This window comes from Aureobasidium namibiae (genome assembly GCF_000721765.1).
Source record: "Aureobasidium namibiae CBS 147.97 unplaced genomic scaffold scaffold_4, whole genome shotgun sequence".
NCBI classification, from domain to species: Eukaryota; Fungi; Ascomycota; class Dothideomycetes; order Dothideales; family Saccotheciaceae; genus Aureobasidium; species Aureobasidium namibiae.
The window spans coordinates 655171-669425 of record NW_013581205.1 but is presented as its reverse complement, the minus strand read 5'-3'; the positions used below and the strand labels follow the sequence as shown (position 1 = coordinate 669425).

Below are 14255 nucleotides of genomic sequence, written 5' to 3'. Positions count from 1 at the left end.
TAGAAACAATCACACGAAGCAATTGTGTTACACAAAGGTCAACACGACTGAGTCTGAGGTAGATATATATGTCGACAGTTTCGGCGGTAAGAACACCGGCGGGATGTTGCTTCCCGGAACCCCCCACCAAACGTGGTCCCGCTCGGCTTGGTTGTTCGGTTCGGGGTTCGGGGGAGAGATGGCCGAAGCCCAGTGGGAAGGTGCTTGTGGTAAATATGTAAACTTTTAATTTGATGCTATTGAGGAAGCAGCGTTGCTAGACGCTCCAGCTGAAGAAATGATGTGGATGTGACCTTCTTTCCGTCCCATGATCGATAAAACGCCCCTTCTTGCTCTTCCTTCCCTTTCCCGTCCATCCAAAGTCATACCTCATTAAAAGAGAGATGCAGAAGAATACAAAAAGCTTCAAGATAGGGATCATGCCTTCATGGTCGACAGGAATCCATCCAAGTTGAACTCTTCTTCGTACTGCTTTTCATCCCAGAGCTCAGAGAGCTCATCAAGGATGCCCTTCTTGCCCTTCTCACGGACATTACCCTCGGCGTCCACAGCGTCCGCCTCATCAATTGAGTTGGGATCCTTGGGCTTATCTTCGAGCGATGGCGCACCTTCAGTGTCACCCATATTGAAGAGATCCAGAATCTGATCTGTCTGCATGCTTCCGAGTCCAGCGTTTTGCTGATTCACGACAGTGCTAGCGACATCAATCTTGAACCTCTGCAGGCTGAGAATCTTCTCTTCTAGAGTACCACGAGTAATCAGGCGATACACGTTCACGACCTTCTTTTGACCAATACGATGCGCGCGATCCATAGCCTGAAGATCCTTTTGGGGATTCCAGTCGTGTTCGACAAAGATGACAGTGTCTGCTCCAGTCAAGTTGAGACCGAGTCCACCAACACTGGTGGTAAGGAGCAGACAATCAATAGATGGATCGGAGTTGAAGCGGTTAACGATATCTTGACGCTTGGATGCCTCGACACTTCCATCAAGTCGAGAGAACGTGATTGATGGTAGCATGCGCTTGAAGACGGTCGATTCAACCATGTCGAGCATCTCCTTCATTTGACAGAAGATGAGAGCTCTGTGCTGGGAGACGGCTTGATCAGCAGAAGGCACCTCACCCGCTGGTGCAGCATCAACACCAATACCACAGTCGACAAGAAGATCTCTGAGGGCTGTGAGCTTAGGAGCATGAACTGGATCAGTCAAGCTCGAGTTTTGGCGTGCCAATTGCGCTTGAATTGTGGCATACTGCTTGTGGCTCTCCTTCATGACCAAGGCCGGTGAATTGCAGAGCTTACGCATGTACTGCAGAGCTTGGAAAATGTGTTGCTTGGCCTCCTTGTCAGCAGAACCAGCCTTTTCGGCAATTGTTTTTGACTCTTTGCGAGTGAAATCCTCAAAGAGCTTCTTCTGCAAGTCGCTCAGATCACAGTAGTAGTTTTGCAGGATCTTGGGTGGCAAGTCGTCTAGTACTTCTTCCTTAAGACGACGCAACAAGAACGGTAGGACTTGTTTGTGCAAAGCTTCGATGGCTAGTGCACCAGCTTCTTGCTCCTTTGAGGACGATTTGCTGAAACGCGAAGCAGCAATTGGCTTTGCGAATCGATCTTGGAACATCTTTTCTGTACCAAGGAAGCCGGGCATCAGGAAATCGAACAACGACCAAAGCTCGAGTACGTTGTTCTGGATGGGTGTACCCGAGAGGATGAGACGGTGGTTGCTCGCAATACGCTTGACAGCCTGTGTGACCTTGGCTTTAGGGTTCTTGATCAAGTGGCCCTCATCCAACACACAGTAGTTCCACGTGTGAGGCGCAAAGACTTCAACGTCGTTTCTGCAAATATCATACGAGGTGATGACGATGTCAGCCTCGGTGAGCTTCGCACGATGCTTGTTTCTCTCAGAAGGTGGGCCGACATAAGCCACGGCGTTCAAGAAGGGCGCGTATGTGCGAATCTCCTGCTGCCAATGTCCGGACAGAGTTGGAGGACAGACAATCAATGAGGGCATCTTACGTTGATCAGGTGCTTGGGTTTTGGCGTATTCTTCTGCACGCATGTGATGATCACTGGCGACAATGCAGATTGTTTGCAATGTCTTGCCGAGACCCATGTCATCGCAGAGAACACCATGGAGATGGTAACGGTTGAGGAAAGCCAACCAATTGACACCATCCTGTTGGTATGAGCGGAGGTCGGCCTTGATTGCGACGGGAATATCGAAGGACTCGACCTTCTTGGGGTCAAGCATCTGCGCAATGAACTTGCGCTCCTTTTCACGTCCCTTGAGTAGCTCTTCAGAGAGGCCTGGTGGGTCTGGGATGCCAGCCTCAAGGGGTACCAGCTTGACCAGCGTGGCGAAAGCAGTAGTTGCGATCAAGCGTACGCCATTGTCTGAATCACTCATACGTCCGAGTACAGGGACCAGGAGGAATATGACATAGGGTAGAATACGATCCTCCATGACTTGAATGAGATGGTAGATGCATTCAATCGCGCCCTGCCTGCAATGAACGTCAGTCGGATTGCTGATTGGTGGCAGAACTCGTTCGACCAGCATAGTGAAACCCTTGACAGTGATCACACTGCATATGCTTGCAAAACACTTGGCAGCGGTGTATCGAAGGACGGCAAGTCTCGTCTGAAGAGCTCTAGCAACGAAGTTCATGAGATCGAGAACGAAGGAATGCAGGTCCGAGTGGAATGATGCCACCAACGCGCGAAGGGTTGACATGGCATCCACGACTTCTTGACCGAGATTTTGTTCAGGATCGGTGATGTTGTCAGGCAAATCTCCAGAGAAGCAGTGCCGAATGGGGTTCTCGATAAGGGTGCGAAGCATAGGGACCTTCTCAAAGAGGTCGCTGCCAAATCGGTGACAGAGTTGCTCCAGAGCATCCTTTGTACCGCGTCTTGTGATGCGAGCTTGGCGAACCTCCCTCTCGTACTTGGCAGCATCCGGACGGTCCTGGATATCTTCGTCCTTTTGCAGCGAGAGGATTCCAGATTCTCTGTCTGCGTTGGGGTGGAATTCAGGAGTCTCGCCAGTTTCCATGCAACAGAACTTGACCAAGTTGCCAACGATTTTGTCGACAACCTTCATACGGCCACTGGCTACCAACTGATCGACCAGTCTAGCAATTGCAGCTGCAGAGCGTTTTTGGAGCTCGAAGTTCTCTTCGTCCTTGACACTGTCCATGAGACCCTTGATAGTAGCCTGAGGCTTCTTGGGAATTTCTTTGAGTGCCACAATAGCGGCGGCCGCAGCAGACTTGATGCGAACGTCGCGTTGCTTCTTGACTAGAGTTGCTTCGGCAATAACGGAGTCGACATCTGCCTTTGCGCTTGATAACATTTCGGTTGCGGTGACTCTTTGAGCAGGTGAGAGAGTCTTGCGTAGTCTCTCGTAATCTTGGACGGCGATGCGCTCTCCATCGGCGAGCGAGAAGGCGTTCTTGCCGGCCTCTGGCTCCCCTTGAACCACGACAGCGATTATGGGAAGTTTGCTGGGTGGAACATGGGCCTTTTCGCGGAAAGTGTTGAGAAGACTTTGGCACTGTGCACGCACGATTTGTAGATAGCTGGTGAGGTCGCTATACCAGCTGGGTCTGTCTTCTTCCACAAGAGGACGAAGGTTCTCTGCAAATAATGAGGTAAGGTCATCCTTGGTAGGCAATAGCTTGGCGTATTCCTCGATGAAGATCGCGGCGAAGAGTTGTGTGGTCGAGAAACCGGACTTGAGACTGGGAAGAATCTTTGAGGAGAAAGTGTCGCGTCTTGTTGCTGCTGGCCAGACCTGACAGGCCTTCGCAAGAGCCTGAGCTGCATGAGTTCTTGAACGAATCATAATGTCTGCTCCAACAAGATCGACATCGCCTTGCATCATGTGCCCATCAACGTTGTGAGCCGAAGAAGAAGTTGGAGGTGGCATGTCCTTGTCCTTCTTGTCGGAACGCCTTCTCTTCCTGGCAGGTTCGGAAGATCCATTGACTGGAGAGGATTTGCGTGTAGCAGTACTGAGTGGGGTGTAGCTGTAACCCGAAGGACGTATGAATAGTGTTGCATCCATTGGAATGGGGTGACGAGATACACCGATAGGATGGAATGTGAGTGTCACCAAGGGTGCGACGTGCGGCTCGAATTCTGCGGCGAACTTCTCTGGATGGGTCGCCAGGACATCGACGAGAGCGTACCAGACCTGGAGAGAGAGCTTGAGAACCGTCTCGTTGCGTTCGACGAGCAGATTTTGGTAGACAAGACGCAGAGCACGACCGTCCACCCAGCTTTTGGCATCTTCGCCATCAATGTTGACAAATGTGAGGAGAGCGCGAAGGACGGCGGAACGGACTGTGCTGATAGTGTGACGCAAGAAGGGATACAAGCGAGGCACCAACTCTGCAAATGATTGCTCAGGGTTCTCTGCAGCATTCTTCTTCATGGCATCGAGAACCTCGGGGAAGCCACAAAGCTTTGCAAGCAGGTCCATCACAGATCCCGTACTAGCGCTGAGATCGTCGCTCAAGTTTGACAGACATTCCCAGACGACGCTGATGAGATGATTGAGTGCAGCATGACGCATGTTGACAAACTCTTTGGCAACAGGAATCAGAGTGGCTGCGCTGACTGCTCTAACATCATCGTCGCTGTCTCCAAGTCCTTTGATGACACACTCCAGGACGCCATCCATCAACAGATTGTCTTGAAGCAGCAGATCATTTCTTACTGCCACGAGATATCTCATACCGATCATACCACCGTGGCAAGCATGCCAGATGCGTCTGTTGACCTTGAGATCCTTTTGCATTACCAATCGATATAGGATACGATTGACAGCATGCACGGAAGATGCTGGGAGATATTGCAAGAGTGCACCTAGTGTTTGGCCAGCAGTCTCTCTGATTGGTGCGATGGCATTGTCCGAGACGTAGTCTGCAAATCTGTCGAGCATGAAGACACAGCAAATGCGGCAAGCGAGATCATCGAGCCATGCCTGGTTGAGGCGATCGTTGTCGGATTTGTTTCTGTTCAGTAAACGACCAGCTCCAGCACCGTGCACACGAACGATTTCTCGAAGACCCATTGCAGCACCATGGCGAATCTCCCAGGCAGGATCGAACAGGTCCACGGTCAGGAACTCGCAGAGTCGTTCAAACGGCCATCCGTTGCCAGTCTCTTCGACCTCGGTTTGGAAAGCAGACTTTTCAGCGATGGGGGCACCCTTGAACTCTGATACGACTTTTGCGTCGTCGTCGCCACCCTTTCGTTCAAGCGAGAAGTAGTCGGGAACGCTGGAATTAGTCTCTGCAGTTTCGTCCTTAATGATGGTTTCTGACTCGGCTGGAGTAGGCACTGTAGTGCTCTCTCGTCTCATGCTGGTAAGATCGTATTTAAACTTCTTATTGTCGCGTTTGAGCTCTTCCTTTCTTCTGCGTTTCAGCATGTTTAGCTGTCTCTTGCTCATGGCCTCGGACGGAGTCTGCTGATCGCTGGGAGAGACCACGGCAGATTCTGTTACGCTGTTGGCCCTGGAAAGGGAGGAGTCCGCATTTGGCATAGCTGGTGGCGGAAAGTTGGTACGCACAGCAATGTCTGTTTCTGTGACGAGTTCGTCCTCCATGTATTCTCCGCCAAGTCCAAGGCGGTTGGTAAGAGTTTTCTTCTGATGGGCGAGCCTCTGAGCGGGATCCATGCCAGCCAGTTTGAAGTCATATTGACGTCCAGCGCTACCGAGCAGCTCCTTTCCGTTGGTAAGGATGGCCTCGACGTCCAGAGTTGCGAGCTGTAATTGATCTTCGGAGGTCAAAGGTGTCAAAGAACCATGCTCTTCCTTGACGTCGCCATTCTCGTTCTTGACATCTTCGTTAGGATCGAACTTTTGTGCATGCTCGACAATACCGCCCAACGCCTTTGCGGCTGCTGTTCTCGTATCCCAGGAAGATGAGCGAAGAAAGGGAACAATTCTGGTCAGTAGGTTGAACAGTTCGTCCGGATGATTCTTTTGCACATCGGCAAGCTGCTGAGCAGCTGTGTTACGGATAAGTTGAGTGCTACCAGTGTCCAGAAGAATGACCAATCCTGCACACAAGCGTCAGTGACCCATCGCAAACAGCCCCACAGTCGCTCAGATTGAGCAACAAATGTAACATACGGTCAAGTCTGTAAGCATCACGTGTATAGTCAGCAAAGTGAATCCTTCGGAGATCGCCGCAGCTGGGATATGCACTCACCTTGTGGCACTCATGTTGTAGCCAAATTGTATCAAAAACTAATCAGATTTCCATCAACGCCCTCTGTCTCCAAACGCAAAGTGTGAACTTTTTGACAAAAACAGTCGAATTAGCAGTTCATCGCTGTAGTGAATTATCGCGTCGAAGAAAAAAGGAGAGTAAATGAAGAGGTATTTGGTTGCTGCGTCACGCGTCAGCCGAGGCCGCTATGAGGGAGGTCTCCGGCTGTTCGATGGGCGGCGCTTTTTATGCCTTTAACTCGTCGAAGGAAAGAACGACGCCCTCAGATGGGAAGGCACGCTATCCCGCCTTGAGCTTAGGTCAAACAGAATATGGCTCGCACGAGCCACATTCTGTTTTTCTTCCCACCGGTGACGCTCCTCGACCCTTGTGTTGGTCGACAATCTGAGCTTGAATAGTGAGAAACACGCTGGAGATGACTGATGGAACTACGCTTCACTTCTGAGTTGTACTTGTCATGGTATCAAAGCAAGAACACGCGCCAAAGTACATTTGTTTGGTTGTTATTGGCATGCATGCGGTGCGCAAGGAACCGTTCTCTAGTGAGGCTGAAGCCTGTTCTATATGCACATCTACCAACCACCTGGCTTCTTTTTTTTCTCCAGGCATGGCTGTCACGCAATTCGCGTTATCTATAGAGGGCGAGTAACGCTTGTACATGGCCACCCATCTCCTACTTTCTACATAGTACAACCACGTTCATATAAGCCATGCTTCAACGCAGTGATATCTTCGTCCGATCAAATCCATACGAAGATGCGTTGTGTCAAATCTGCAGCCAAACGTCGAGCATCACACCCGCGGCCCGTCCGGCTGCGGAAATCCCACACTTCCGTTTACAACCCCTTCTCGCCCTTCTTGGCCCATTCTCGCAGTTCGTTCTTCTTTAATTTGCCAGTGCTCGTCTTTGGCAGCTCGGCAACTATAGTGACTTCTCTGGGAACCATGAAACGACTGATGCTGCTCTGGTTCCTGGCCCACTCGATCACTTCCTCGCCTCTGAGACCTTCTTTCTTGCAGGTAATAAAAGCATGAGGACGCTCACCCCAATGACTATCAGGGACTGCTACGCAGGCTGCTTCGAGGATCTCTGGATGAGTGACCAACATGGACTCTAGAGCAACACTGGAGATGTTTTCTCCTCCTGTTGTCACATGTAAGCAAAACGCAAGTTGGATGCCATGAGATCATGCATACCTGAGATGATGATGTCCTTGGCTCGGTCAAGAATCTGTATAGCACCGTCTTCGTGCATGACAGCGAGATCACCAGTGTGCAAAACTCCTCCAGCAAACAATTTCCTGGTGGCCTCTTCGTCCTTGTAATACCCTTTCGCGCAGATGTTTCCATAGAAGACAATTTCACCAATGTCTTTGCCATTCTTCTCGACGTCTTCAATGTGGTCGTCTGGAACGTCTGTCTTGATCACGCGGGCAGGCATAGAAGTAACGAAACCATGACCTTGACGAGCCATCTTGGCGTATTTTTCGTCTCCTGGGAGCGAGCTCCAGGCCTGCATGTGATAGCCCTTTGTTATGGGGCCGTAGGTCTCTGTTAAGCCGTAGACCTACAAGATGGCAGCAGTTAGCGACGTGCTCAGGAAGCAGGCACATTGTGAGTCGTGTTTTTATTAATGTTTTTTTTTTTGTTTTAGCTCCGTTTGGAGACTTTAGAGTACACAGCACAATACATGCGAGATCTGGTTGACTTACGTGGACTGGTTGCAGATTGAGATTCTCCATCGTCTTGAAGAGATGAGCCGATGGTGGACTCGCCGCAACTGTCACTCTGACGGGATTTTCTAGTCGCTCAGCCCCCGGTTCGTTGCACAGAAGTGTGTTCACGGTTGGAGCTGAATTCATGTGAGTGATGCCCTCCTCCTTCAGGAGACGCCAGATTTCCGGATAGTCAATCTTTCTCAGGCAGTAGTGAGTGCCACGAACAGCCGTGACGGACCAAGGAAAAGTCCAACCCATGGCATGGAACAACCTGCCGAGTATCAGCTATGTCAGTCAGGAATCTCGTGTGCTTCTTACGGCAACGTCCAGAGATAGTGCGCGCGTTGCGATCCATGGTAGTTGAGACCGGATTCGATAACATTCGCGAGAGCTGCTAAATAGGCGCCTTTGTGTGTGAACATTACTCCCTTCGGCCGTGCAGTAGTTCCCGAGGTGTAGGCCAAAGCAATCAGAGAGTTCTCATCGGCAGTGGTATGCTCGAGATCTGCCCAACCTTTGGAACCAGTCTCGATGTCGTATTTCAAACCTTCGAGGACTGCCTCATCAAAGGGACCAGATAGTTGTCCTTCTGTTGCATCTGTATCGGTGTCGACAATAATCTTGACCTCAGGATGCGCTGCTCTAAAATCGGCCAGGAGAGGAGCAAATTCAGCGTCAACGATGATGCTGTCTACTTCAGCATGTTCGAAGATGTAAGTGATATCCACCGATTGCAACCGATAATTGACGCCAACGTTGACTGCTCCCGCAGCTGCGATACCAAAGATGGCTTCCAGGAATGCTGGTGTATTGGGGCAAAGGATGCCTACTCGCTTGTACTTGTGGCGTCTGAGGTAGTATGCAAGACCTCTGGCACGATCTGCGAATTCCTGATAGTTTCTTCTCAGGATCTTCTTGTTTGCGGTTACATGATAGATTGCTGGAGCCTGAGATATGGTCAATACACGCAAGGAAGAAGGGAATTGGGCCAATCCCATACATCGGGTTCGATGGTTGCTGCACGTGGTAGAAAGAAGGTGGGTGAAAGTTCGTGATTGTTGTGAACTTCGACCTTTCGTGAAGAGAATGGAGATGGCAAAAATTGAGCTGCCAGAGCAGACAGTCTTCCAGCGGCAGATGGCATAGTGGTTGACGCAACAATGGCAACAGACACTTGCTATCGTGTACCTGGTCAATTGATCACGATAGCCTGGCAGGAGCAGGAATAGGCGTACAGTACAGACAGAGAAGTATTCGACAATAGATGAGGTTAAAGATACAGATCAATAATGATACCTTAATGGCGGTTATTGCGGGTGGAGGAAAGGAAGACTAATGCGGGGTCGATCAGTCGACCGACTTGGTGTGGGGGGGACCGAGGTGGTCGAACAAATGTACACCAAGCTCGCCAAGGTTATATACACTTTGTTCGTTTGATATCGGAGGTGGAAGCCTCGCCTAGGAGACAAGACTGCTCGGCAATAGGTGTGAGAAGAATGAACGATTTGTGTATACTCTGGAGTCAAGGTGCGTTGTAAAGGTACTCGCCTGAGGTGCAGTTGTGTGTGCAAGTGTATGAGGAATGTTGTGTGATCGACATGCAAAGACGAAGCAGAGTAGACGTCAAATGAGAGAAGCTGCGACTTTACACGCAGGTGACGCATGGAATCATACCAGCTCTCTTCGGAAACATTTCTGATCCAGACACGATTGTGCCTTGAGATAGCAAGTATTACATTGTGGGCTCTCAGAGGAATAGAGGAGGTCCGGACTTCAGCACACGGGGAGGCTCAGATATGGTTGGAGATGCATACACTCAGCAGACTTACAGGTGTCGGTTCGTTACTGCCGTACCAGGAAGACCACGACAGATCATGTTCCGTGCCCAGAAGAGGAATCCCAGAAGATGATGTTATATTCGGCATCCTTATCTCACTGCCATCTTGAACTTTGGATGCTTTGTATGGTAAGTACAACCTTTATGATTAACCTCGGGTGATCTCTGCCGTCGTCATCATGGTTCTCACAATCAAGCATGTTCTCTCACACTGTCTGGACGGGATCACAATACATTTGAAAGACGTATGCGCGTGAAATTGGGTATTGTTGAGGAGTGCCATGACTTTTTAGGCTTGTGCCATTTCTGAAAAAGCGTTTCGTTTTTGTTTTCCCTAGCCCCAAATCGCCGAGTACAGAAACAAAGTAAGCCATTATGGGTGTGGGCTTGACGCACCCCTGAGCACTACATCGACGTTATGAGTGCTCGAAGGGGGCAATTGACGGACGCGACAACGAACTGCGACTCTCCGGCCACATTTAGTATCCGTAAGAAGCGAGCTCGGTCTTGACCTTCTCGTCGACCTTGGCGCTCTTCTGGGCCTCGGCGAGCGAACGGCGAGCGGCCTTCTTGCGCTCGTAGTAGGCGGCACCCTTGACCTTTCTGCGCTCCTCGAGTCTGTGTTGTAAGCGTTAGCATCCAGACACTGCTTGTTGTGACAGCGAGATCCGTACCTGGCAACAACATCCTGGTACTTCCAGCCGAACTCGTGGCCGAGTCTGCCGACGGTGCAGTACTTGCGGCCGGGCTTGAGGCGGAGGACACGGAGGGCCTGGGGAACGACCATGCGCTTCTTGTGGTCGTAAGGAGGAGGAACACCATCGAAGGTCTTCAGGCGCTCCAGAGCAGCGGCACCACGGGCAGTCTTGTGAGGGATCATACCACGGACGGTGCGCCAGAACATCTTGGAGGGAGCGCGGTAGTGCCAGGGACCTATGTCCAAGTCAGTGACCAGGCAAAATATAAAGAGTCTCATGCCCAAAGGCAGAGGAGACCTCGTGGATTTATGGTTTACATACCACCACGGGAAGCGTTGTAACGCGTCTGCTTGCGCAGGAAAGCCTGGTACTTCACTGTTGTGTATTGTGTTAGCCTTGCTCTTTCTTGATTCGATTGCACGGCCGCCGCCAGATTGGTGTTCGGTACGAGAGCGTTCGGTGTGCGAGGAGTCTGGCGGCGATGGGATTCGTGCGGTGGATGGACGTACGCTTAGCGCGGAAGAACTCTCCAGAGATGTTGAGGGCCTCGCAGCGGACAACAACGATCTTCTGGCCGTTCAGGAGCTGCTTGGCGACAGTGCTGGCCAGGCGACCAAGCAAGTGACCCTTTCCGTCAATGACGATCTGTATACACCCATCATGTCAGCCGTTGCCCTCATGACTGGTGTTCGGTGTGTGCAGATGTGCATGCGCCTCTTTTGTCGCCGTCGCAAGTTTGGTCCCAGGTCCTCCTCTTTCTCTGCTCACTCGGTGGATGGATGGATGTCACGTACGACAGGCGAGAATTCCGACATCGTTGCTGGTCTGTAATGTTAGTGATTGTCGAGAGAAGTCGCGCAGTGCGAGAAATTCACGGATTCTCGTGTGGGCTTCGAAATGGAAGGTGCGTCGTCTTGGCAGTGTGGCACGCTTCGCGATTGCCGAAGCTAGTCCGTCGCCATGGCTAGCTTCGTCTCGACTCTCCTCGGGCTCTGCACTTGCTCTCCCTAATCCTTTGGTATTCACATTGACCATCAATCTACTCGATAGAGACCTTCAGAAAACATTGCTCGAATGTGAAGAATGTACAGCATTTCGAGTCATTCTGGCATGTATGAAGCAGAAGTTATAATCGCACTCTGAGCATCAAGACACACTCGAAGAGGTGGGTCTCTGTATGATGTTAACGACTGGAGCGAATGGCTATGAAAACGCATAATACTCGCCAGGAAAAAGTAACATTTACAGAGAGCGGTAGATTGACTTGATGTGTTTCCATGGCCACAGTCAACCAACTCCTAGCTCAGGAATGCATCGCAGCACGGCACGTGCCTACTAGACAGTGGACTTCTTTGGAATATTGAAGGACGCTGGATCGAAATAGTTTTACAAACGTTGATCCCAACTATAGTTTCTCCAAGCCATCGCCGTCACCAGTGTTAACGTATCTGAACCTTCTCGCAATGAGAAGGTGAAGACTCTCGCTCCTCGCTGCACCTGCAGTCTGAAGATCAAGACTGCCGCTGATCCTGCTACGCGTTCTTTCGGTGATCCTCCTCCGCCTGCCAAAGCCTCAGCATTGGTTGATGCAGATGCGCCATCTCCTCGAGTCATACGCAATGGAAAGACTAAGACTACCGCGGATGTTGCTACGCGTTCTTTCGGTGATCTTCCGCCTACCGCCGGTGCTGCTGCACATTCTTTGGGAGATCCCACTGCTCCTATCAAGGACTCGACATCGGCTCTTAGCTTAGACGTGTCGAGCAATGCGAAGACGGCGACTCCTGCTCCTCGTATGGGTTCTTTCGGCAAGCCGACTGGTCCACATGTGAAAGTCTCTTCATTGCCTTCACGAAGGGCTATCTCTCATCCTGCATCGTTCGATGCTTCTCTTAAGTCTGCAACTTCCTCTGCGACTACATTGAACACCACGCCGGCTTACCGCTGTTTGATGGGATGTCCTGCTACATTTACCACGATAGCACAGCATCCACAGCATTTCATCCGGTTCGAATGCCCAGAGAGCATTAACGGAAAGACGACAATATGCGGATATGCAGGTTGCTGCCATGTATTTCCCGACTCAGAGCCATCGACCAGGTATGATCACTGGGGCGAGGCTCACTGGAGAGACGCCTGGAATACTCGAGGATTCGACAAATAGTGGAACGATTCGCCGCGAACCCCTGCGTTTGATCTCTTTATCAGAGCAGGGAAAGACAATCCGTATGACGTGTTAATGCACACCCCTGATCCTGCAGAGGACACGCGTGGTATGCAGCTACCTCCGACAGCTACAGCTAAGGAGTTCGCAACGCTGGTATCAAAGAGGGCTAGGTTATCTAGCGTGCCGACTGTATACGACAGTAGTGTGTACTCGGAAACACCACACGCCTTTGCAGCAGTCATCAGAGACATAGACGAGCATGACGAGCGGTTCGTCTTTCCAGGTGCCTCTCAAATGACAGTCAAGTGTCACCACATGCAAGCATTTAACGATCATGGGATGAAGCCGACGTTCGTAAACACGAAAACTCGAGAGAAGTTTGACAACTACCTTCTAGACCGCACGGCTGCAGACGTTGCTGCTGCTGCAAAAGGCGATGTTCCACCAGGAGCTACGGTATTGTTCAAGTGTCCTGTACCAGGATGCAAGAGAGGTTTCGGTCCTTCAACTCTGGTATCAGAGTTTTACAACCACCTGGAGGACCCAGTTCACTGGGTCTATTACGACGACCATGGCATACAATGTGGCTTTGGTTGCGGCAGAGGGTTTGCAAACGCGACATGCCTTTCCAGGCACATCTCCGAAAGGCGATGCATGGCTACAGGAGACAAGAAAGGGGATGCCATTGTCTGCCCCAATCCTCCCGTGGGAGGTTTCGCCGTCGAATGTTTGTCACAAGCATGGGACAAGCTTGACCTTGCGCTGTCACACTGGATGAGATACCACACAAACCAGCTGTATCGCGATGGCGTCACCGAGAACAGCTGCTTTGTTTGCGAAGCCACGTTTGCAATAGAGGACATGCTGGTTGCTCACTTCCATAACGCATCATCAGACTCGAGATCGAGCACGAAGCCTTCAACGCACGGCCAGCGCCTGCTCAGCCGCGGGCTTCTTTGGAATTGTGAGAGGGAGTGGTTGCATGTGGTGAAGTTTTACCCCGTGTTGCCATCGGTGCAGTTACTGATGGCGATCCACCACCTTGCCATCGTAGGGCAACGCGACCACGTCATCTTCATATTCAGACAAAGCAACCAGGTTGCTTCAGAGACCTTCCTTCGACAAGATCGCGACAAACTACATCACAAATCAAATGCTATACGCCAAACTCAACGAACTCCGCGCGCTTGTGATAACGATGGGTCAGAACGCGTTTTGTCACAATTGGGCAAGAGAATCGAGGTTCATGAGGATGTACACCGTCATGCATGGTCGCCTCGAGGTTACAGTGTGCACCCCTGCTACAGAGTTGAAGAACAACAACCGCGGCGAGTCGACAAGCGTGATGTGCCCCAGCACGTTGGGCAAATACGCAGTCGGGTGCTATGACAGCACCGAGGTCATTAACCACAACTCTGGCAATCGGCCGAACGCTGGAATCGAGGAGCTAGCTAGACGTGTGGAGGTTACGGAGAAATCTTTGGAGGACATGACGAGAGCAAGAAGGTCTACTTGATGGTCGCGTGGCGGCATGAGGGAATAATTAGGGATCAATTCGACAAATAGCTATTCTTCCAACCAT

General features: G+C 51.0%; 3 protein-coding genes across 3 annotated transcripts; 1 reads left to right on the top strand and 2 right to left on the bottom strand.

The window, feature by feature from the left end:
- Positions 1 to 417: 417 nt before the first annotated feature.
- M436DRAFT_79854 (SNF2 family DNA-dependent ATPase domain-containing protein) lies at positions 418 to 6246 on the bottom strand (the record flags this gene model as incomplete). Its single annotated transcript, XM_013574410.1, has 3 exons — positions 418 to 6080; positions 6154 to 6161; positions 6233 to 6246. The coding sequence occupies 3 exons, from the start codon at positions 6244 to 6246 to the stop codon at positions 418 to 420; spliced, it is 5685 nt and encodes a 1894-aa protein (XP_013429864.1).
- Positions 6247 to 7089: 843 nt separating this feature from the next.
- Positions 7090 to 11321, bottom strand: M436DRAFT_70932 (AMP dependent synthetase and ligase; the record flags this gene model as incomplete). Its single annotated transcript, XM_013574313.1, has 9 exons — positions 7090 to 7397; positions 7451 to 7820; positions 7966 to 8242; positions 8290 to 8918; positions 10321 to 10426; positions 10483 to 10741; positions 10828 to 10881; positions 11016 to 11151; positions 11301 to 11321. The coding sequence occupies 9 exons, from the start codon at positions 11319 to 11321 to the stop codon at positions 7090 to 7092; spliced, it is 2160 nt and encodes a 719-aa protein (XP_013429767.1).
- Positions 11322 to 11705: 384 nt separating this feature from the next.
- On the top strand, positions 11706 to 14189 carry M436DRAFT_61846 (uncharacterized protein; the record flags this gene model as incomplete). The annotated part of the gene is made up of 4 exons (XM_013574235.1): positions 11706 to 11741; positions 11918 to 12606; positions 12715 to 13723; positions 13782 to 14189. The coding sequence occupies 4 exons, from the start codon at positions 11706 to 11708 to the stop codon at positions 14187 to 14189; spliced, it is 2142 nt and encodes a 713-aa protein (XP_013429689.1).
- Positions 14190 to 14255: the final 66 nt, after the last annotated feature.